General features: G+C 40.1%; 1 protein-coding gene across 7 annotated transcripts in view; it reads right to left on the bottom strand.

Annotated features, from left to right (window-relative positions):
* NR3C2 (nuclear receptor subfamily 3 group C member 2) overlaps nucleotides 1–25,807 on the bottom strand; it is a 198,134-nt gene that overhangs the window by 28,588 nt on the left and 143,739 nt on the right. For all 7 annotated transcript variants that reach the window (XM_031588882.2, XM_090138551.1, XM_090138554.1 and 4 more), the window contains 3 exons: nucleotides 24,530–24,646; nucleotides 1,243–1,581; nucleotides 694–838 (listed from right to left, as the gene is read on the bottom strand). In XM_031588882.2, coding sequence (XP_031444742.2) covers nucleotides 694–838; nucleotides 1,243–1,581; nucleotides 24,530–24,646 — 601 coding nt within the window. The remainder of the gene's footprint in view (nucleotides 1–693; nucleotides 839–1,242; nucleotides 1,582–24,529; nucleotides 24,647–25,807) is intronic.

Below are 25,807 nucleotides of genomic sequence, written 5' to 3'. Positions count from 1 at the left end.
TCCAGAAAAAAATACTTTCTGAGATAAGTACATGACATGACCACAGTTTGCTTGTGTATTCAAATTTTGACTGTACTGGCTTAGAATAAACACCAGGCAAATGGAACAGAAATCAAATTATACTCCTCAAAGGCAAAGCACTAAAATACAAATTTAAAACACGAAGGAATATACATATGCAGAAGGAATGGTTCCTTGGTTTATCCTTCTTCTTCTCTAAACGCATCATAAAAAAAGTTATGTTTCATTACTGAAAAAAACATTTTTGCTTCTTTCATGATTGCAAAGAAGGGTAATTAAAGACTGTCAAGAAAACTCATTGAGCAGCTGTATATTCTTAACAAAAGCACTATTATATGACTGCTCTGAAGTAAAAAAAAAAACAACCTGGCAACTTAAATGTTCTCATTTCCTAGAAGTCATATACTTCTCCAAGCTCCAGTAGATACCAAAAAATGTTTCCTTATAAATCTCAGTTGTGTATCAGCAGCTGGTTCCCGGTTTGTGAACACATACACAAAGAGAAATGAATGGCAGTAGCAGAGCTTCACTAGTTGAAAACTGAGGCACAGAAAAATGTTTCTAGCTACTTCTCAAACTGGGATTAGCTGAAATTTTCTTAGACTGAAAACCAAATAAAGACAGAGTAATCCTTCCAGCTTGAACTGAAAAGGACCATTAAGGAATACTTACTCATCAAAAATCAAGTCTGGAGCAAAGTAGAGGAACTGGCTGTTTGTATGTTTGTATGATCTCCAACTCAAGGCAAACGATGACAGACACATCCACGAATACTGAATTAAAGTAATTTGGTCCTCGAGAGGCAAGTTTCTAAATCCTAGAGAACAAAACAGAAAATGCACATGAACTATGTTGTGCCCTTCAAGGGTTGGCAAATACATCACTCATTATTTTTCTAGAATTATAGTCAAGAACAAGAGCAACACACCCACAAAGTACATTTCTGAAGAAGCAAAACCATAATTTTTCATCTAGTGACAAAACATGTTTTCTTCTACAGAGACTATTATTCAAAATGAAAGACTTTAAATATCTATCACAAGCACATGAAACAAACATGAACAAATTAAAAAAACAAGAATCTTCTCTCAGGCATTCATCCTGTTCCCCTTGTTAGGATTTTCAACCCAGCCCATAGTCGAAAGATGCAATTAATCAGGCAAATAGTTGATAAATCTAGAAGGCTGACCAGAAATTTCACCAAATGCCTCATGATCCTACCTGGAAGTATCTTTGCCCACTTTACCACCTGAATCATCTGCTTGCCGGCCAGGCGGTTTAAGGTGGAAAGCAGGTACTCGGCTGTGTCTGGTTTTGAGCTGTCGTATCCTGCGTACACGATCTCTGGTTCAATGCTTTCAAGGATCTTAACAGGAGAGGGAGTAAGTGCTGGTGAGATGGCAGACATGTGGGGGACAAGTGCTGTGTTTACAGGGGGCTCAGTTACTGGAGCGATGTACGTCGTCCCTTCCTCAGGGCTTTGGGGTGGCGGCTGCTGCCGCTGCTGTGGCTGTTCCTCGTGCATCCCTTTCAATTTGCCCAATTTTTTGGACTTACGGGCTGTGAAGACAAAAAGCACAAAAACCAAGTCAGTAGAGAAAAGTGTGAAAAGCTGGCATAAGCCTGGCTTTATAGAAAATCAAAGCAGAAGTAGCACTGCAAAACTTTGCAAGTGAAACAAACACCGAAATCACCAGGACCCTAAGAAATACTTTGCAGCACTGTTAGAATGGGAAAAGGAACAAAAGAAACATTTAAAGTTCAAATTTCGCTGCTTTAGTGTGCATCTACAAGCATCAGTGTCCAGTGATTTGCGTTTCTATGTCTCTATACAGACCTGCATAAAACATCCAAGTTACAGCAGCAGGTGCCGTAAGCATTTCAGTTTATTTGTACTGTAGTTTAGATGGATCACTTATCACCTACACGTTTGTAATTCATGTTCTGCACTGCATTTTGTAATCAAAAGAGGCCTCCCTGGCAATGCCTAAAATTAGCAGACCTGAAGCCCTCCTAAGCTTGTGAGCCCTTGTACACACCCTAGCTGTGCCTCGACTCGAAAGGCAATCAATCCACTCTGAACAGCCTAATCTAGTCAAATCCCCTTGGGTTTGCTGCTTTGATCCTTCCTTAAGAGCCTCCTCCTCTCTCAGTGAGTTCTGAAAAAATACTATGAATAGGTACCCAGTTAGGCAAAAAACACTAAGCCTCACATAACACTTCTCCCTCACGTCTATCAGCTCTTGGTGATCAGCTTTCCTCTATCTATTTATTTTTTGCTTTAATGCTAACCTCCTTACTTTCTTTTACTAAATGTTCTTGGAAGACAAGAACACTAGAGCGCTTTCACTCCTCGCAGAGAAGCCAGCCGTACTCTGTGGGATTCATTCCCAACATTGCCATGTGAAGGATGGATATTTAAGTAGGTAGTAAGCCCTGCTCACACACCAGCAAAATTAGCCTACAGTGTGCTGAAAGAACGGGAAACAGAAAGCAAGATTAAGTAAACAAACACACAAAACACCAAGGAACATAAAAAAAGCCCATCCCTCCCTTCTTCCAGTAGCTCATTACTGTTCTCAATTTTTGAGCTCTAAGCAGTGTTTTCCACTGATACCTGAACATGGAGAAATAAACTATTTATTCATTTTCTATTCCAAACTCAATTTTTAAGGTTAAACATCTAAGTAAAGGTTGTATTTCAACACAATGTTCCTCTCCTGTTCAGTGTGCAATATATCCAGAGGAGGCAGTGCAGGCTTGTTTCCTGTCATCTACCCTGTTTCAGTTACTCCTTCTATCTGCAATTGATGTCAATTGCAGGGCTAAGCTCACCTCAGTGGCATTACATTACACTGGAACAAAGTCCCTTTTTGACTTAGGCTAGTTTTGCATGCCCGGACTTCACCTGTGGAGAAACTAAAGCTGGTAGTGGAGTTACATATTGAGGAACAGGAGTCTGTTATCTCTGTTTCCATGTCAACTGGGAGAAAACAGAGATGGTGCCCAGTGTGGCAGCACAGCCCAGGGTCCTGTGATTGTGTGATATGCCTTAAAATCAGCATGGGTCAGATACATCATTTCCACGCTAAACACAATGCAAAGCAAAGGCAAAATAGCAGTTCCAAATTTAAAACCCTACGTAAAGCATCAGTTAGCTGAAAGTTTCCCCTATACTCTGTTATACATACAGATGGACTGAATGTGAGGCAATGACTGGAAAAAGTAAAATAATCTTTAGAAACAATAAACTAAATGTAAATATTCACAGCTCTTTCAGAGCAGCTTCTCTCAGATCTGTTCTTTTCTGATATGTCTGTACACATCTAAAACTCTTGTCTTGACTCGCATCTCCTCCCAGTTATAACACCCCTTTTTCTGCATCAGTAAGTTCATCTGTAAGTGTACAAGAGATCCACAGAACTGCCTCACTACTCTTTTAAAAACTCTTAAAATTCTAGAACTTCAGAAAAATCTTCTGAACAGATGTGCTGCCTTTGTCCTGAGAATACTGCTGGCGATGGGGCCAAGTAGTGCTTGCCTGTTTCCTTGAAACTGGGGCTGCATGCCCAGACCCACGGGCTGCGGACACACTGCAAGGCAGGATACAGCTGCCAGCACTCAGAACAACATGCGTCCCAATGCAACAACAGCCTGCTGCTGCCAGCACTTCCTTACAGCGCAGTACCTTGACCCCTAAGGATCCTGGGATAAGCTAGCTCCAGGAGCAAACTTGTTTGTTAGGGAAATCCCAGGAGATTGTGACATAAAATAGCAGTGGTACCACTCACATGCAAGATCTCAAAGGTCAAATAGGCACTCTTGGACTATCGTCTTAAAAACTCGTAATTCATTGCTATCACAGTACATATTGAACCTCGCAGGAAGGGCAAAAAAATCTGAGCATCAGATTGGTGCCATTTCCATCAGCCACAAAATAAAGCTTCTCCTGACTGACTGCTGCATCAACATTGCCAGGAGATCTGCAGAGAACGTCAGAGATCTTTGTTCAACATTTGTAACTTCCTCTTTGGAGAGTCAAACACCATTTCATTAACTCATTTGCAGCACAAATTTCTGTTTTCAATCATCTCCTCATTTCTGTGTGCCTGCAAATATCCAGACCAACTGATGCAGGTTGAATTTTTTTAATAAAAGGATGAGAGAGGCAAATAAAAAATGTGCTGGCACTAATAAAATAAAATTTAAAATTATGTTGTTCAACTATCCACAGATACTGTTCAAAAACTTCCTAATTACCTGAAGTATTAGCATGGATTACATAGAGAAACACTGGAGTTGCCATGGTTGGAGGTAATACGGAAGATGTGAGACAAATATTAGTCAGGAGAGGTTTCACTGCAATGGGTTCTGTTTCAAGAGACAGACAAATAAGCTGACCCTTCAACCTCCCTTCCAATTCTATTTCTTACTTTTCTATTACTAAGCAAAAATGCTCATTCAGACAACGAAGCACAACTGAAGGATTTTTCATCCTCTGGTGCCCCAAGTTTCATGGATGCTGGCACCCATTCTTCAAGATGCAATTTCTGTTCTTAGTATCCAAAAAGCCATTTTACAAAATGCAGCTGATCAGACATTTTGTTAAAAAAGCTTTTTCCTTACTCTGCAAAATAAAGTGGAGGGCGTTACGGAAAGGCAGCGCAGACAACTGTTAAATTTAATTCTGAAAAGTAAGTGAAAATGCTGTTTTTCCCCATTTGGAGCAGTTGCACCTACAGGATGACGTACTGGTGAGATCACTGCGAGCATTAAATATAGTTCACATTTATCTTAGAAAGGCAAAGCTGAACTTCCGCATTTTTCAAAAAAAAAAAAAAATTAAAAGAAAAAAGAAAAAAGATCCCCAAAGCAAAGCAAGAACGGCCAAGTTCAGCAGAACACTGGATGATGAGTTGCCAGAGCTATCAGTCACTGAAAAGAGAGTTTGAAAATACGCCTGGAGGAATAGATAGAGATTAATGCTTGCTGCTGTTATTCATTAAATTTTATCAGGCATTGGTTTTTTTTCTGTTATCAAAGTAGAACTAAAAATAAAGAACTTTACATATCTTTCATGTTTGCAGAGACCAAAAATGCATTCTTACCATAACACTACCAGAATAAGAAATCTATTGGTTTAACAACTCTATCAGGTACCTAGCGATAGGGATACCTGATTACATATTTTTTATAACATAATTCTGCATGTTCTATCCACTGAAATCTTCATTAAGAGAACAGAGAAATAGCATTCGTCCATGTATAATACTGGCATAAAAATGTGTTTTAGTTTCATTTTGTTCCGTTATAATGCCTTTAAAATGAAGCTGAGAAAAACATTACTGCTTGACAGTCATGTTTACAGTGAAGAAAACTGTATTTTTCATTTGGTCTCGTGCCAGAGCTCTAGCTCAACTGGTTTGGTAACTCCCACAGAAACCAACAACTAACGATTAAACACAAGCGCAGAGAAGTACATACTTCGAGCCTGTCTTTTAAAAGTGTTTTGCACGTTTGCTCTCTAATTGGAATACCAACTACAAAACCACCTCCGAATCTGTGAGAACAAGCCAAGCTTATCAGGATACCCATGTGGAAATGTTGGAAAAGCCACACGGTCACCATGCAGACCAGGGGGCAGGGCACGTATGAGGCTTTCAGGCCTCAGATGAAGCCTAACAAGTACTAAGGATTAGGATAGGACCATCACCAAGATGGCAGCACCGTCACGAGTTTCTTGCCCCTCCTGCTCTGTGCTATTGCAGCCAAGATACCATATTATAATCCCTGTATTTTTAAATAACTGAAGATGGAGTAAGAGCTGAAGAAAAACAAATAGTGAAAGATGCACTGCAGGTATACTTGAAGTTAACACATAAGACATCTAACATGACTTTTGTTAAGTATTTTAGGAGGTCTTGCACACTGCAGTAAAAACAAATATTGAAATAAGGTGAAGTAGCTGAAAAGTTGTAAAGTTGCACTTTGAACAGGCATGCCCAACAGATCTCCCCCATAACTCCAGCAATAAATCAGACAACAGAGAAATAAACAAACACCACATCTGACTAAATATAGCAGTCTATTTCTCTGGAAGAGACAGACAAAAGTTGGGCAGACCTTTGCCCAACAGGTTCAAAGGACAGCCTTCCAATTCTAGGAAACTACATATTGTTCCACGTGCTTGAAGATCTCAGCAAGAGCAACCTTCACAAACAAGCACAGTTGCTCATAGCCCTCAGCAAAAAGACTGGGCTTAATCGTTTGAGAGCTACTGACTGGAGAACAGGGTGGACTCACATTTGGACAACGGGCTCCTTAGAACTGGTGCTTCATCTGTTAGACTGCTGTCAGAAAGTCACAACTGGGAGCCCTCTGGTTTTATGACTGCAAGTTTTCACGTGATCAGCTACACAAGCTGGATCCAGAGGGGACTAATCTATATTCCACCCATTCCCAAGGAGTAAACATGAAGTAAACACAGCCTCAAAACTGGGTACTATTTTTCACAGGCTCAAAATCAGTAACTTTCATCAGCATTATTGTTGAAGAAATGCGGTCCAAAATACCAAAGAATAAAATGCTATCAATAGTAGACAAAAGAGCACATAAATATTATGATTCAGTTCAGCAATTTTGTAACACAGTAGTATCTAATTTGCAGAATTGTATTTATGTTTAACTTCAGTATACAAACAATCTAAAATGATCCTGCAGTTAATTCAAACTGGCGTTCAGTACTCTAAAGAAAATCAGAAGTTCATAAAATTATCTAAACTTTTGTGTAGATATATGTGAATTGCAATGCTTGCAATCGATCATCTCCAGAAATAAGAATTTTTCTCTAAAATATGAGGTTCACAGCTTGCCTGTTGCCTATCAAAATCAACCATTTATAGTCGAATAGGTCTTTCAGAGCCAGGACCAAACCGATCCTGATTCAACAGATCTTAATTTCTTCCATGCCACAGAATATATTTGAGTAAGTGATATCAAGTGCACATTATACAAACATACGCTACCTCCGGTAGAAAGCAGAGAACACTAGCAAAAGAAAATGAGAAACCAAATGGACATGAAAGGACATAGCAAAGGAAACGATAATGGTTTAAAAAAAAAAGAAAAGGCAGTAGATAAAGGAGAAGAAGAAAAAAGAGCCATTTCAGTAAATAGATTCAAAAGACAATTAGAAAAAAAAAAAAATGTCACATGCACTTCAAACAATGTAAGAGACGCTGCAATAGAAACACACTTTGAATATCATTGAAAACCTCCTCCCCACTCAAGCTCATCTGTGACTGCCTTTGAGCCTACACTGCGTGCCTTGCCAGCAGTACCTGCATTTCAAACACCTGAGTTCCGCCAGCCTGGTCCCATCTTCACTTGCTAAAGCTCTGCACCTGAGCTACAACCACCATCTCCTTCCTAGCCTCAAAAGTTGTCAGCTTTGCCCCTTTGATCCTCCACAAAGAGCCTCAGAGTTTTCCTGCACATCCCTCCCCTCATGCCTGCAGATGTGACCTGGGACACCTTGCTGTACCAGCCACTGAAGGACTGAGCTGCCAAGTCACCCCTTGATGCAACAACAGTCTTTAGGTAGACCTTCCTAAGCCCTCAGCAATCAGATATGTTTTCTCACTTGCTTCCAATTTTGCACAGATAAATGCTCCATCATAATGCCACTTTTTTCTCCTTCGAATCTGTCCATCATGTTTGCCTGGTGTCTCCGTCTCACTTGCTTCAGTGAGCTGACATCTGTTCTCATTAGCTATTTTACTGCTACCACAAACAGTGCATTCCTTCCCCCAGCCTGTTCTTGACATACACGAAAATTTTGAGCTATCTTGGTACAGACACTTCTTTCACTTAAGTGTCTAGCACAATGGGTATAAGATTTTGCTGAGAAATTTCTAGATAATAATATAGACATTTTACATATATATACACACACACAATAAAGTGAAAAGCAATAAAGCAAGTGAGGTCTTACAGCATTAGTCCTACAAAGTGCATTCAGGCATGCACATTTTACTCTTCAGGAAATGCAGAAGGAGACAGGAAAGACAGGATCTAAATACTCCCTTAAACTCATTATTGACTTTGGGAAGTGTACTGCAACTATCCAATTAGACCTGTGGTAGATGAAGAACCTCCAAACATGAAGCTGGGTGTTGTCCTAAACATAAGCAGAAGGCCTGGGTACACATCTTTGAGATGCGTATGCCCGAGCAACTCGCCAGTTCAACTGGACAGATCAAGAAGAGAAAGTAAATGGAAAACAACAACATTGGCAAGGGACAAGTTTTACAGGGACTTAAAAGAACACAAAATTACTTAAATTTATCATGTGTGACAGTGCCACAAGGACATTACACTTGCAAAGCAGTGGCCCTCCAAGAGCGGTTTCTGCAATGGCATTTGGGATGCACTGACCATGCAGTTCATCTAAATACACAAAGACAGACCACAGTTGGAGAGAAAGAAAATAACTGTCCCACCTTTTACCTTTTAAAAACTATTACTGTCAGCTCTGTCCCCAAGGAGACAGAAAATGATAGAAAACTTTACCACTTGATGCTAGCCTGAGGTATCAGTATACAGGCAGAAATTTTAATTTAATTTAAAAAGCAATGACAATTTCCTTTTTAAATTATTTTATTATTATTATTATTATTATTTTTTTTTTTTTACTTTCTATCAGTAAAGCAAACTTTTAGCAGAGAATAAGATCACAGCCGATGATTCATTCAGCAGAATGAAGTGGTAAGCATAATGGAAATAATGACATAGTTTGGCACTGCCAACATCATTAGCAACTGCTTACTAATTAATAAGTAACACTTTAATCTGTCAGGATTGGACAGCTTAAAGACAAGGAATAAACACGCATGAAGTCTGATCTATGGACATGTCACGTTTTCTTTTCTTTTGGCCAGACCCTGCAAACATCCAAGCACATCCACAAATGCCAGTCTTGCTCTCATACACTCAAAGGAATGCATAGTACAGGACAAAGAAGTTCCTGAAGTATGTTTTAATCTACATAATTGCACACTTCTATAATTGTGTTCATTTAAACATATTCTGAGTGTTTATTCTAGTTTGATCTAAGCTACAAATCAAACTGATTGTAGCTTAATGAAAATGTATGCCGCTCCAAAAGTAATGCTTCCTATTTATTGCCACAGAAACTACAAAAGAGCACAATGACACTAACTGCTAGAGCAAATTCTCAGCTACAAAATACTATTTTTCAATCACCAGCATTAGCTAGTCGTTTTTGCCAGTGATGAACAAGAGCCTGCATGCTGTGTTTGTAAAAATCTGCACCAGCAGAGGTGACCCACTGTTTCACAGCTGCTATGATGGTATCATTGTTAGTAAAACATTGTCCATGCAGCTCATTTTTCATTGGCCTGAACAGATGGAAATCAGACAGTGCCAAATCTGGACTATACACTGGGTGTGGCAGCTCAGCCAAGACTGGCAAAATGCTTGTCCTTCGAACTGGTATGGAGTTTGGTGTAGTCCTGTCTCTAGAGAAAGGTTGTCTTGTTCGATCTGACTCTGAAAGTTTCAGCCTTCAGTTTAGTCCGTGTTGCAATGTGGCAGTCAGAGTTGAGGTTTGTCTGGGTTCCAGGAAATCTAGAAGGATCACTCCTTTCCTATCCCAGATGACAATGCACATCACTTTACTCACTGAGGGCTGTATCTTGAACTTTTTATTTGACGGGAAATTTACGTGTTGCCACTCCAGGGACTGCCCTTTCAACTTCAGCTCATACTGGTGACACCATGTCTTGTTACTGATAACAATGTAATCCAGGAAACTGTCACCTTCCGCCTCATATTCAATCTGACTTGACAAACTTGCATGCAATACTCTCTCTGTTCCTATGTGAGCATTTGTTGGACCAGGCGCAAACTCTGTGATATTCCAGTGCTGCCACCATAGTTTACAATGCATTAAATTCGATATTCAGCTCCTTGCAGAGTTCTCTGGTCATAATCTGCTGATGAGTCAAACAAGGCACTCTTCATGTTGCAGCTGTGCACGGCCATCCAGAACGTGGCTTGTCTTTCACATTGTTCTTGCCACTGCTGAAATGCACCACTCACCACCTCACTGTGCTCATACCCACTGTGTCATCTCCATAAACGATCAGCAAGCGTTTACAACTGTCAACGAGTGCAATTTCTTTCTACATGAAGGAATGCGCTGACGCACCTTTGACAAAATGGTATCTGAAGAGCATCTGAAGCAGACTGCCCCACTGCTGACATCTGCCATCGCAATAAAATGTAATGGAATACTGCCTGGAAGATTCAACTTCTACTGCCATGCCACCACCACCATCCACTCTTGTTGCTGTGGGCCCATATAATAAAAAAGGAGTCATTGCTTTTGGACAAGCTCTTGTGTTTACTGCTTTTTACCTTGCTCTCTTATAAGGCAATTTCAGAAATGTTTGCATTTTGCTTTGTATGGGACAGATTCCAATATACAGTGCAGTGCAATGCTGCTCCAATACAGCACTGCAGAGCACAGAGACAAAGTATGTGAAGCAGTTTATCCACTTGCTATTTGCTTTGAGCAGCATCAACTATGCTTTGCTGATGCACTGTGCTATCAATCTCCAACAGTGGGAATTCCACAGTATCCTCCATCTTTCTCCAATATTTAATTACTCAGTTTTTCCCCAAAAACTCTTGGATCATTCTTTTTCTGTAGCGAAGTTGATTTCTCTTCATCGTTCCCACAGTGGCCATAAAGAGCAACTTATCTTTCCTGTCTCTCCTTTTATACCATTTTTTTGAACTGCAAAACCGGTATCACATCTTTTCTAAAATGTTTCTGTCTTCTACACTAAAAAAAATGAAGGTTTTTCAACTCTTCCTTACAGATCCACATAAGCTTCTTATTATCCTTGTTCTTCCTTGGCTTAGGAGAAGCAGTTCACTTCCTTGAGAATGCAGAAGCCCTGTGGAAATATCTTGACAGACAAGACAGTTGGGCAATCACCAAGCATAAGAAATTTAGCAAGTGTTGCCTGCTGCATTTGGGATGGGGCAACAATGGATATACGTACAGACTGAGGAACAAGAGCCTGGAGAGCAGACACATGGAAAGGTACCTGGAAGATCTGGTTGGCAGCAAGTTGAACATGAGTCAACAGTGTGACATGGCAGCCAGAAAAGCCAACCCCACACCCTGGGGTGCACCAGGCCAGGCATTCTGCTCTGGGCAGCCTCACCTTTTGCACTGTGCAGTTCTGGGCACCACAAAAGATGTTAGAGAATATCCAAAGGAAGACTGTGAGTAAGGTAAAGGGTCTAAAGAGCACACTGTATGAGGAACAGTTGAGGTCCCCTGTTGAGCCCTAAGTAGAGGCTGAGGGGAGGCCTGATGGCAGCCTAAAGCTCCTCAGAGGGCGCGGAGAGCCAGTGCTGGGCTCTGTTCTGGTGACAGTGATGCAGCTGGAGGGAACAGCATGGAGCTGTGTCAGGGGAGGGTCTGCTTAAGGTTAGGAGAAGGTTCTTCAACAGAGGGTGGTGGGCATGGAATGGGCTCCTCAGCCCCAAGCTGTCCAAGTTCAAGAAACATTTGCACAATACTCTTAGAGACACAGGTTTGAATACTGAGTGGCCCTACGTGGAGCCAGGAGTTGGACTCGATGATACTCGTTATGTGATCGTATGATTCTAAATTTCAAGAAACAGGATTCAGTTTTGATGGAAGTGAAACCTTTTAAATATGAAGCTCCGTAAAAAACTCAAGCAGATTATTAATGGGAATAGAAGAGACTCCCAAACTGGAAATCTTAAAAAGACACGAGATGTCCACTGGGAAGAACACAAGTGCCGCTTATCCCATCAAATGGAACAGGAACAAAGGTGATTCATGAAGCTGTCCCAGTCACGCCACCTTGACCAGCAGTACTGAAAGTTATCAAGCCCACACTTGCCAGGTTTGATGCAAATGGAGTAATACCTTCGTATCAAATTAGATTTGCCTACTTCTGCAATAATTTAACTTTATTGGCTCATATTTAATGTTACGCAACCACAGCTCTTTCTTTTCAGCAGTTCCCAAAACAGCTGCTTTGAGGTATTTCATAACTACACACCTGAGATTTCCATTCTCAGTGTAACCCTCTGCAGTTTACTGACATCATGTTGATTTCAGTGGAACAGAAAATACTTCCAAATCTGACTCTGTTTACGGAGGAGAAACTCCAAATCTGTGTTTCATGTTTACTTCGTATTTTGTTATCCAAGTAATTAGGGAAACAGTAGACCCAGAATTGACCCTCAATAAGACCTTACTTTAGATGCACTTCCAGCATGACAGTAAACCATTCACAGTTGCTCCCAGAGAACACTATTTCAAATAATTATGCGCCTACAAATGAGAATTCTTCTCAAATTTTAAAGAGAATTCTGCATTTCCTCTAGAAATGCAGACAAAATGAAAAGAAATGCAGGCTAAAGAAACTGAGCAGTGAAATACAAATATCTACAAGGAGGTGGCACTTTGCTACAGCGTTTGCATGCATCTGTGGAAGAGACACACATTCCTCTGTGGCTCAATGGTTTTCGCATGCTGGATTCAGGACTGCGAATCCACAGCCACAAAGATGTGCTCGGAAGGATGGCCTTCGGAGCACAGATGAAAGAAGCAGCTTTGCAAAGGCAGAACAGAAGTTATCTCAGGTTCCTCTTAGAAAAAAATAAAGTGAAAGCCCAGATCAAATCTTGCAAGTTTCAAGGTTTGACTTAATGATGAAGCTCAGGTTATGTACTTGTCTGATGAGCAGGACACTGATGTTGCTCCCAGCCATCAAGAACGGAAAGCACAAGGGAAGCTTTAGGAAGAGACAGAAGGAATTAATCCCTTCTTAAGACATGCTGAGCTACAGGGTATGCGTTCATGAAGAGATAATGGAGGAAAGTGACAAAAGAAAGCTGAGTTCCAAAGTGCATGTTACAGGAATATTTAGGTTGTCAGGGAAAATGTCTAACACATTTGCTTGTTTCGCAGCAATCCTCAAAGTGATAATTAATTGAAAAATAACAGTTTCATGGGGGTACTCCTCCCCGTGTGGGAGCAATTTTTACCAAATGCCAATTAGTGGTTTCCTGTTAAAATCAAATCAAGCTGGTTTTGATAAAGCTTTTTAATGAGAAATGGCTGAAGTACGAAAATTTCCTCCACGTACATTTCAGATAAAATCCCAAACTGACATAATACAGTCACACAGCTAATGCTTTGGTATATTAAACTCCTTCTTGTGCTTCTTCATTAATTTCAAAAGAAATGTATACACTAAATATTTAAATCAATCAATAAACAAAACCTTAAAAAAAGCTTACAAAAGAAAACTATAATTTTGATTAGAGCCAGTCTTAATCAGTCCTTTTCAAATGCTCCAATAACTCATATTTTATTATTATTCACTCTCAAATGGATGGTAAATTCAATGATTTTTTCAGCTAAGCAGTGTCTACTAAATGCATCACTAGTTTTGACTACTCATCAAATGTATTTACAGACTAGCAGCAGAATGCCAACAAGGAATGCAAAGAGCAGTCACCTACAATTCCAGCACTTGACATCTCCAACTCTAAAAACACCTGCAGCAACAATACAGTAGCAGCTTGTGCTGCTAGCATTCCTAATAATTTGGTTAAAAACTAAGTTAGAGAAACTTTGAAGAACAGATTTTGAAACCTTCCACTGTACCAGACTGAATGCTCTTGGCTATGAACGCTGGTTTCTGCCTTGTGCCAAGTGACAACCCCTCTCCCAAGACACCCATTCTCATCCAACCTTCTGCAAGCATTACTTGTCTAAGTCTTCTCTCCTGCTTTATACTTGGGTTGATATACAGTGCTAAGCCTGTTCTGTGATTTATGTGCTCTTCATTCTGATTATAACACTAAGCCATTGTGATTGCCTCTAACAATCATAAAAACATTTACTGTGTGTCAAATACCCTCTTTGCATCTACACCGGAGACACGACCAGTCAACATCTTCACTTTTGCAAAATCATCAATAAGTAAACACTTCCACAGTACCTCTTCATCCTGTATTTGAGTTCTCATGCTTCCACTTCTTGCTAAAGAGCAAGTCATATCTTGAATTCTTCATTTTAGTTCTTACACTATTATTACTGGAACCCAATTTGGTAAGTGCCACACTTCCATCTGCGCTCACTACTTTGCTACAACCACACCACCACTAGTATTTTTCCCAAGTAACAAAACTTTTGAGAAGCATCTCCTCATCTGCATAATTTCTGTATCCTTTGTTTTCATCAACTCCAGTTTCTCTCAAATGACTTTATTTCTAATACATTCTACTGCAGCTGGTCTGCCCTTCATCCTCTAGAAATCATTTGCCCTGCTTACCAGAATAGCAATACTATCTGTGAAATATAAGCTGGCTGTGTATCTTCTGCAGTTTTTCATCATCCAGTTCATGATTAGTCATTAAAAAAATAGTAATAATAACCATGCTAATCTCCTGCTTTGATAAATCACCCTAAACATTAGTAAAATATCCCATATGTACTACTTTGTGATATAAACCACCTGTCAGGGAAAATGCAACTCTGTAATATTAACCATATATATGATCTGGATCACAAGACCTGAATATCACTTCAGCACTGACAGTGTTTCTAAATTCCCCCGAAGCGGAAGTAGTCATGTATGAAATGTCAATAATAACTAAAACTGATACATATATCTCTGAGGAGATATGTAAATGGCCTCCCTAAACTAGGTGCCTGGTCCACCTGCAGACCCAGAAATCAAATAGAATTTTCCTGAGATTGCTCTCTTTCCATTATGACAAAGGCATGGCTTTGAAGGCACAAGAATCACCCCACATTAGCATCTCCTTGTTTGCACTGATAAATCCCCTAACCAAGGATGGACTGTTCTCCTGAACTTGTGTCCCAGAATGTCTTCCTTGTCTTGCACTCTTGCTGGGATGTTATTCAGGGAAGCTTTCTATTACTAAAACATTACTGCATTAGAAGAAGGTGGAGAACTGATAGCAAAGAGCTGTTAAAGCTTACACCATGAGCACACGAATCACCCACATCAGTTTGCAGGAAGCTGGGTGGTATTAGATGGTTCACAAACACACTGGCTGATGCTGTTACTTGGCTTTCCTTTCTTAAACTCCACCTTCTTGCCACTTGTGTACTGCTAAGTCTTAAATTTGCTCAATTGTTCCTTCAAAACCTGCTGTGCATTGTTCTTTCTATTAATACTAACTCCAAAGTCCTCTTTTTGAGGCAGGTAGCCATGCCACTTCTCACACTTACTTTAGCAAAACACAAACACTAAAAATTGAAAGACACGTGCTTGGGAAAAAAAGAAGGCAACATGATTCAAAGCAAAATACAGGCCACTAAGGTAGTTCTGAAGCAAAGTACATACGTGAGAACAAGGAGAAAGAACAACAAGTTCACGTGCTAAGGTACAATCTGCAACTGAATAAATTTTCCTTGTGACATTACCGGAGTAAACACAGCTCTAGAGTCAAGTTAAAACCTGTGAAGTGCCGAAGTAGCAGACAAGCAAAAAAACCCAACACAACATCAGAAGAAAAGAGCACGTGATATGCAGAGTTGCATCACTGCTTCTTCAAAATGTACTGCCACACAGAAGACAGAGATACAGAATTGCTCATTCAGTTAAGATCACTGATGTCAAAATCCTAAATGTCTTTTTGTCACGTGGAAGTAACACTTTCATATTTCTTTGATTTGCAGACAAATTAGCTAACAAATAATATCCCTTTATCTAGTATTAAACCTAGTGTGGAAGAAAACAGACTAGGGGATGTATAGTATATCCATTTTCTTGCTCAGACCAGAACCAACTGCAGCTACATTGCTTCTGACAAATGCTAACCTTAACTAATCTCTAAGATGCCCAGTGACAGACCTCACATCTTCCCCAGATCAACTATTCTACATCTCCATTTCCTCACTTCAATCTTTCTTGCTGCTTACCACTTCTTGCTCTGCCATTCACAGACACAGAAAGCAAATCACCACCTCCTCTTCTTCAGAAATGCATCACATTTTTGAAGACACCTCTATCCTCCAGAATTCTCTTCAGCTCTTCCTCCAGTCTTTCTTTGAACTAAACATTACCAAGCAACATTCAACCTGTCTCCTCCAGTCAGGTTTTTACGACTGCTAATCATTCTCACTGCTTTACTCTAGGCTCTTCCAAACCAGCCCACAACATTCCTGCAGGCAACTAGCGAGGGTTTTAACAAAAACTGCTGATCAGCACAGGAAGCCTACTATAATTTGTCCAAAGTTGTGTCAGAAATGGCAAGTCAAACCTTCGTATCTTCTTACTCAGGTGGAAACTCTCTGAAGCAATAGCTAAGTCAAAGCTAAAAGGACAAGTTCCTCTTGCTTCTACAGCTTTCTGCACTGAAGGGGAAGTGAGTAACGGAAACACAACACCACAGACCGCAGAGAGAGGTTTCAGAAGGGCTCTGGTGATAACCAGCAGCTCTGGAAAGAGGAAGGGGAGACATGGACATACTTCATAGCCTGGACTACTGTTTCACTGTGGGGAACAGTGAAAAGGAAATGGACTCAGAACACTGTGGAAGGAAACACAGCAATTTGGTGTTTCAGGAAAAAACAAAACGTCAAAAGCTGTGCGTAAAGAATTTTGGAAACGCCAAGTGATTCTGGTCTGCTATGGCATGATGAGACAAAGCAGTGAAGAAAGGTGTAGTGGACCTGCTTGTTTTTAGACATCTTTATGAGAAAAAAGCCACCAACAATCCAGCAACTCACTTCAGGACCCTTGGGAGAACTGCTTGTTAAATTTACATGCCCCACAAGGCAGAGAAATGCTGCACAGACATAAAAAGGGAGGTAAACTTCACTCCTGGGGAATTGGGAGGCCACATATATCGTCTACCCTGGGATTGTCCCAGAGGTGAACCATGGAACCTGAACAACAGAAAAGATTAAGAGCTCAAGGGCACTACACATAGGATCCACAGAAAAGAGTCAGCCATTGCCTAGCAGAAGTTTTCTGTTTACAACAAAATCCAAAGCATACAGTATGGTCAGCAAGGGACAGAGCACCCTCTGAGACCAGACAGCAAGAGCTGCATGCTACTGAAACCATACAAAACATTGGAGAGCCTGCATGCACAGTGTCGCCACATGATGCCGGGCAGGCTGGGGCACGTAATCCCAGCAGGAGACTTGAAAAGTTGCAACTCCTTTGCAAAGCTGGCAACCCAAGCTGTTGCGCCATGAATGGCAGGATGGAACATCCAGCAGATGAAACAGGGAAGTCTGGAGTTCAGCTGGTCCTTGCCAAAAGCCTGAAAGGCTGTTCCTGGAGAAAAGACAAACGAAGCTGGCAGCTGGACGCGAGTCAGAAGGCAGAGCTGAAACTAGTGAAACTTGAAAAAACAAAGAACCTGAATTATGAATCTGATTAAGGATCACTGCGTATGAGTGGTGGTTTTTTTGGACTGCTGCAGTGCGCCTTCTTGAGCTGACGTCATGTTTGAAATAAAATTGTCAGCAAAACGTGAAGTACAAGGACAGAATTTCAATACCAGTTTTTAATCAATACCCGGGAGATTACTAGCCCTCTTCAAAATTCTGCACTTTCTTCATCATTCCCAAATAGTTTCTTAATAGCTTTTTCAAGTGACTGTTCAGATAGTTATCTAAACTACTCTTGTGGATGGCTCAGATGAAACGTTAGTGTGTCACAGCAGGAGCACAGCAAGAGCACTGTTTTGTACCATGGATGAGAACAGACACAGAAATAAGAAAAGTTAATTCCCAAACAAATTAGTTCCTAGAGAAACCCGAAGAAGACAACCGAATTTATTTTGTTCTTATTTTTGTTTAGTAACTTCACCAAGTGCAGAGTGGAGAGGTGATGCAGCAATGGCACTGCCTTAAGCAGAACTGGCACTTGGTCAAAATGAAGGATTCCTCTTCTGAGGAGACTCTAACATGGACTCCCTGCAGCAACTTGGGTTTCCCTATTGATCCATCTCAAAAGTACAGCAAAAATTTACAAAACCTAGCAAAATTACAGCACAAGGCAGCATGGTTCCTCCCATGTTCTGTTACTGACTTGGTCTCAATACACTGTACACTGCAAATAAAATTAGGCATAAATGGCCCATCAAAACTCGATGGATTTGTATCCAAACACAAATGCTTCCTTAAATTCTAACACCTAAAAAAAAGGAATGTTTTCTGAAACAACACTAATGATATCTGAAACAATAGTAGGTTCCACAACTAGGCTGTCTAGCTACAATCAAAGCAAAACTGACAGGAGGTTTTGCTTTACAAAAACCACAGACAACTTTATTAAACTGCTGTATATGGTATAGTAGTGAAACTCTCAAAGAAGAACTGACACAAACCCAGCTAAAAAAAAAAAAAAACTGCCATGTTTCTCTAAAAAGAAAATGCTACATAATAAACACAAATAAAAATGTAGTTGAAGTTAACTGGCATTTAAAAATGGTTAAAATGAAATATAAAAGTAAACCATATATGTACCCAAAATTGCTTTGTAGTTTCTTATGCACATTATGTTTTCCTTTCAAATTTATGAAATGTTAGCAGTAAATTGCTAGACATTTTTAAAGAAAACCACTGTTTTCTACATCACCAAGAGGTGCTGTATTTAAGAGTTCCTTAGTTTCCAGGGTTGTTTTTTTTTAATACTTCTGTTCTTTTCCATTTTTTTTTTTTATTCCTTTCTTTTTCTTGAAAAGATATAAAACATTACAATATGTACACATAAGCTAAAGTAACCAAAAATAGCACCACAATTTTAAATCATTACTAGTATGAGTTACTAAACAGGAAATGGAAAACTGGGCAAAAAGGTGAAGTGCTGTCTCTTAGCACCAATTCATTTAATCTATTTTTCAGGTTACTGAAATACTTTAATGCATAAAAAAGAAGATGTGCAAGCACACACAACATCTTGTATGCGAAGTGTCTTACATATGTAAATGTATGCAAAACCAAGACTCACATTTCACAAGCAGTTTCTGCAGACTGAGTGATGAACTACGCAATTTGCAAGGTGAAATCTATTTTATTTCCCTACAATATCTGAAGGGTGCTTCAGCAAGCTGCTGCTTACTATTGTGGGAAAGAACAGCTGATAAGTCTCAGAACTGCTCTACACAGTAGCTGAAGCAGGAAAGGATCACAACCCTATACCCCGCAGCCCTCTAAAGACCTTTTTTTTTTTGCCCTCTAAGCATATAGACACATCATACAGCATAAGAGGGACCCCTCAGTACTCACACAGCAGCAGGGCAGATGCTTGGTCACTGAGTCGCGCCACAGGGGCAAGGACTAACCTGCCAGTGAGATGTCATGGTGGCACAAGTCCCCTCAAGCCACCCTAAACCAAACACGACCCTTCTCTAGGATTCAGCACAGAGCACGGCATGCAGCAAGAGTGAGACCTGGAGGGTCTGAGCCACCCTGGCTGAAATGCAGCACGCCAGGCCCTGCTGCAAGCCTCTAGCTGCCTAGCTGGGTGCAGCTGATGGTGTATAGGGAGCCACACTGAGCACCTGCGTGTGGTTAAGGGTACTGAGTGTGACCCCCCTGCTGCTGCCATGCAATGGGTATAACAAAAGAACAGCAGCATGAGGTGGGAGGAGAATGAAAATGTTTCGTGCGGAAGTGAGAGACTCGACAAATCTGATCGCAGCGTATGCTGGAAGAAACTTCACAACTCATGAAGTCATTCTGGTCCATAATTAACTGAAAATTAATTAAGAATCTTCAAAAGAGCATAAACCAAAAATGGGCCAGCATACCTTCATAGTGCAGTTGCTCACTCTGAATCTCTTCCAATAATTAAGTCTAGCATATGGTACCGGAGGTTTTTTGTTCTTTTTTTTTTTTTTTCTTTTAAACACAACAAACAAACTGTGATTCCCAAAAAAGTTGTAGAGTCCTGCTTGCTGAAGGGCTATGTCTGTCTGCAGTGCACAGGCACACTTTCTAGAAACAAGGAGGATGACTTAATTTGATATTTGGCAACTTCAGCTTTGCAGAAATTACAGGTTGCAGATGCTTCTTGTAAAATCAAAATAAAAATGGAGAAAAGAACATAATTAGGTAAATTAGTTACTGGCTTGATGAATAATTCTCTGAAGTCTATTAGAGGATGAGAGCAATGAGAACTCTACAATTTTTTAACAAACAAAAGGAGAAGGTAAACAATAAAACTGCAACATTAATTTTGTTGAGCATTCATGAACAAGTGTAGATGTATTTCTGAATTACAAGCATTTTTGTAAAAGGTGCTTAAAGCATGGCATGCTGCCACACATCAAAATATTTTTTTTTTCCCCAAGAAAAAATTGTCAGTATGCTGGGAAGTCAAAGATAACTGATCAAAACAAATGAGTACTTTGACACAGCCAATGGAAGAAAGAGCATTTTAAAAAATGTATGAAAAAGAATATAATAAAAAGAAAACACAAAACACAAAGAACAATAGATTAATCATGGACTAAGCAAAAATGTGTTGCAGGAAGCATGGAAAAACCCTTCTTATCTCACATTTCCACTACAGAAATCAGTATCTTCACAGTAACAGTACAAAGACAATTAGAAATTTTCACGTTACAAATGCGAGGTCCAGAGATGCAGCGTCATCATAGAAAGGGAGGGATGCAAAAAAAAGTCAACTTCTTTTCCAGCCCCATGGGAGACAGAATCTTGTTATCTACAGCAACATTTCTTCCACATCGACTGTTGTGCCTTCTTTCTTGTTCTTTTCAAGTGAGTGAATAAGTTGTTATAATTAAGTAGAAAAGAAACATCCATACCTCCAGCAACTTGCCCAGTCTTCAGCCCTGAGCCCTTCTGCATAACTTGCTATCTTTCCCATGAACTAAAGACATAAGCATCTTCAATGCAATTTGTTTTTTTTGTGTTCACCTTTGCTTCCATTTGGAGGGTGAGAGCTTAAATTACATCTACAGCACGAAGAGCATAGAACCGTGCAGTGTGACTCAGCTATAGAGAGTACTATGCTGCAAGTGGGATTTAAACTAAACTGCATTTATAAATTCATTTTCCTCCAGCTCTTTACTGCTCACAATGCCTACCAAAATACTTGAGCATTTTGCTTCTAAGTCCAAGCTAGAAAAAGGTAGAAGTCGAAAAGTATATTCCTGGCAAAACTAGGTTAACTCTATGTGAAACTCCAAGCTATGATGTATCTTCATAATAATATGACCATACTCTTTACATTCATGTTAACTATGAAAAATTGTTGCTTAGTATCAAACCTTGGAAATGTCTATGAAAACAAAATTACTGTTTGCAAACATGGATTAATATCTCTTCTTGCCATTTTCACTTCCCTTTTTCATGATGAACTCCATCATCTCAGAAATCCCTGCAACAGGACACAGAAGTTCCCAAAATTAAGTTTGAAATTCTACGTTGCTCTTCTGAAGATGCCCAATGCAATGTTTGCTACTGGGAAAGCTTAAAGCCATTAGCTGCTGAGGCTGCTATGATTTCCTGCAAGACTTGGGACATCTCAGAAACTGAAAGCTCTTAGTATAGTTTGGCAGCCACTGGGATTTTCTGAATGGTAAATACAGTCTCCAGGCTCAAGGCACCTTAATTCTCTCTCGCAGTCTTCCCCACTATCTCCAAATTGGCCTTTCTCTACTGGACCATGCACAAGGCACTATACTGCATCTACATGCACAGCTGTTTCTGTACTATCTACTGCAGTGATGGAAAGACTGTTCTATATCTTTTAGTTTCTTTGCATGGCATAAAGGAATTGAATCATGAACAAGACTTTCATCAAGAAGGACTTAGGGGTCCCGATGAACAAAAAACTGGACATGAGCCAGCACTGTGGTCATGCAGCCTGAAATGCTAGTGTTATCTTGGGCTGCATCAAAAAAAGGCTGGGTAGCAGGGAGAAGCAGGTGATTGCTCCCCTCTTCTCTGCCCTTGTGAGGCGCCATCTGGAGTGTTGCATCCAGGCCTGGGCCCCAGTGCAAGAAGGACATGGAGCTGTTGGAACAGGTTTAGAGAAGAGACACAGAGATGATCAAAGGGCAGGAGCACCTCTCCTATTGATGAAAGGTTGAGGGAGTTGGGACTGTTTAGCTTGGATAAGTGAAGCCTCCAGGAAGACCACACTGCGATATTCCCATTCTTGAAAGGAGCTTACAAGCAGGAGGGGGGCTGACTTCTTACAAAGGTAGACAATGATAGGACAAAGGCAAATGGATATAACCAGAAAGAAGGCAGGCTTAGGTTAGATTCAGGAATGAATTCTTCACTCAGAGGGTGGTGAAGCACTGGAACAGGCTGCCTGGAGAAGCTGTCTATCCCCCCATCCCTGTAGATGTTTCAGGCCAGGCTTGAGAGGTCCCTGGTCAGCCTGATCTAGTGGTTGGCAAGCCTGCTCACAGCAGGGGGGTTGGAACTAGATCATCTTCCAACACAAGCCATTCTGTGATCTTACTTTTTCTAAGAGAAGAAAATCACCAGAACAGCTCAACTGCTTGCCTCTACAATTGTATTGTAGATATAGGCTCTGCCTTCTAGGTCATTAAACAAAGATCACTATTTGCAAGCAAATTCCAGTAGATTACCAAAATCTAACACAAAGGAAGACTTTATAGTGCATTCCTTAAGTACAGCACTCTGGTGAGAAGTTCTGCACTGTGGAGCAGAAGGGCAAAAGCTCACTTGATCTTGATTTTCAGTACGAATACAGACTGTGAAAGCGGGGCATCACGATCCTTCTGACTTTTTGGAAATAGGAATCCTAGCTAAGCTTACCCCCCGTCCTGCTGGGTTTTTTTTTTGTAGATGACTTTGTGTGAACACAGTTTGAAGCACATCAGGAAAAGTCAGAGATGAACTCACAACACTAGAGACAAATCACAAGTTCTTACAGAAGATTATCAAGCAGGATGGTAGCCCTATACTTTGCTAGAATACGACGCACATATGCTTGTCAAAGAAGGCATGCTTGCAGAAGCTCTGTTTGCACAGTGCAGGATGAAGCAGTAGAAAAGCTCATGAACTGCATGCGCACTGCAGCAAAATCTTTAGCAATCCAGAAATCTGGGCTTCCTGCTCCACACACATTTTCAGATTAGGAGCTCCTTTCTTGGAAGAAAAGAAGAAGCTGCTACCAGTGAGCCCCTGATTCATCAAACAAAGCTAATGGCCTGCTTCCCTTGCTAGATTCAACTGAGTAGACCAAAATCAGGGGAGATGTCAGCTCACAGTATACCATGATTTTTTCCTGTTTTCTTCAGGGAAAGAGAAACAAGGAGTGTAGGAGTTAATGCAGCCTGTCAAAATTGCAAGAAGATGTGAAGAAGGTCCTAATGGGGAAAAAAAGTGAGGTCACTCTCCCAGAAAAGTGAGGAATGTTTTCCTTGAGCATTCTGCCAGGCGGTAGGGCAGAAAAGGATGGGGAGATAGAAAACGTACCAGGCAGCAGACAGGAGCCTGGAGTTTGCACAGATCCTATTAAAGACAAGCAGCTAAATGTGTCTATAGAACTAAACTACCAGGAGAAGGAGTCCAGGTAGATAAAAAAAAACAAATTGAGATAGAGAAAATAATTTGCAGGAAATATGTGACCATGTTACGATTTTCTGGAACAGTGAAAACATTCTAAGGAGAGAGTCACTCCCTGCATCAGGGAAAGGACCTGTAGCAGTACCAAGAGCCCCAGTCGTAGACACTATGATAAACCTGAGAGCTGGGGGGAAGAAGTGATTTATAATACAATTTGCTCAGGGAGATGACTCGTAACATGATACTTACTGAAGCACAGCCAGAATTATGTAGATGTTGTAATTGAAGAATTAAAACAACAAAAAAGCTATTATAAGTTGTGTTAAAACACAGTTTTTAAAATACTTTTGATAATTATTAAGAAAAGTTTTTGTCTTTTTGTTATGAGTATATATAAATAACAGAGTAACATCATCAAAATAATTGCAAATACATACAATTGCAGAAATAAATCAATATAAATGTTAAATAAGCAACAACAAAAAAGCTAAGAGATTTCACTGTGTGTACATTTGCTTTTCATGATGGCATAGAAACATTTTTCAGTAGTCTACAGAATGCTTATCACAAAAAAAAATTATGCAAGCTTTGAAGCCTTAACACTTTTACCTATATGAGATTCCAGGAAAATTACTGTCATCATAAAACACCCACTTTTCTTTTTTCTGAGCCATAAAATACATATCTCCAAAAGCTGATTTAGAATGACAATAGAGTTTATTAGCTATTAAGCACTTCTTCAGGATAATTCCACCTTAAACTTTTGAGATTGTGCAGCTGCCAGAACTATAAAAAGGCTGCACATTTCCAATATTTTTGCCTAATCAAATTAAGAGACCAAACTATTAATATTCTACTTACCTCCTAGATTCATTCCAGCTTGCAGACATTTCTGTAATCGACAGGCTGGGCAGTTCTTCCTCCGAATCTTATCAATTATGCAGTCATTCCTTCCCGCACACAGATAATTATGCTGTCCTGAATGAACCAAAACCAAAATGCATTATTAGACTATGTATTTAAATAATTCCAATTTCTTTTCCTCTCATTTTGCAGTCATTTTGGGTTTTTATTAATGCAAAAATTCCCAATCCCATTCTTCAACCTTCCCAATAACCTTGGTAATTTGCCACAGGCCTTACTAGGAGCTTTTCTTCTTTTTAATTTAGGAAAGCAGGACTTCACTTGTTTTTTCCTTCTTTTTATCCAGGCCACAAATGATTGATATGAGATTTTTTCCAAATATCCTTACATACACAGGTATGATAAAGCAGCCAAACAACTCTTTGTTTTTGTACAAAACCACTGGCTAGTCTCAATGCTAAAGAAATTCATAACCTAAAGCAGGAATGAAAAGTAGAGGTGAAGTTTCCAAACATATTCCATTTTCTTTAAACAGCTCAATGAGTAGTTGATTTCTGATTTAATACCTTTTATACTGCAGAATTCTGAAGGTTTATCAAAGCAAGCTTAAATCATAACAGGTTACTTCAGTTCCATAAAGCCCACAGAAGCACTCATAAAGAGACAGCAGGTATACAACACACAACATTTAGAAGAAAGGAAACACATGGGCAAGAAGAAAAAATTGAAGATTCAAGTTTCGCTTTGTGGGACAAATGTAGGTAGAGCCATTGGATGCGGTTTGTCAGACAAGGGCACTGCCATGTGGACTTCTCAAATAAGGTGCTTGAACTGGGTGTGGGAGAAAGGAAGCCTCAAGGGGTTAGTTCAGCATGACAGAGAACGGAAAAGATTTGTTGAGCTGCCTGAATCCAGGGGTGGCTGCCAGGACTTAGGGAGGCCACAGTCAGTCTGTAGGAGATAGGGCAAAAAGCCATACAAAGGGTTTCCAAAGGAAGGACAAAAAGAAAGGACACAGCTCACAGAACTACAATGCTGCAGGGTTTGCCAGCATCCAAAATTTGAGAAAATAGTGCAGTATAAAATACAACATTGTGCTGCAGCTTTACATAGATGGCACTGTAAGAACTACCAAGCCTCAGGGAGAGGCATTTAAGAAAAAAGCAAGAAACTCATTACTCTGTAAACTAAATGCAAGTTGGTAACAATGATGTCTGAAGCAAAAGAGAAAGGGGAAAAAAAAATAGGACTGCAACTGCAGTAACACCAGCTGAC

This window comes from Phasianus colchicus, chromosome 4 (genome assembly GCF_987193195.1).
Source record: "Phasianus colchicus chromosome 4, bPhaCol1.hap1.1, whole genome shotgun sequence".
Taxonomy (NCBI): Eukaryota; Metazoa; Chordata; class Aves; order Galliformes; family Phasianidae; genus Phasianus; species Phasianus colchicus.
This window is presented reverse-complemented; position numbering and strand designations above follow the sequence as displayed.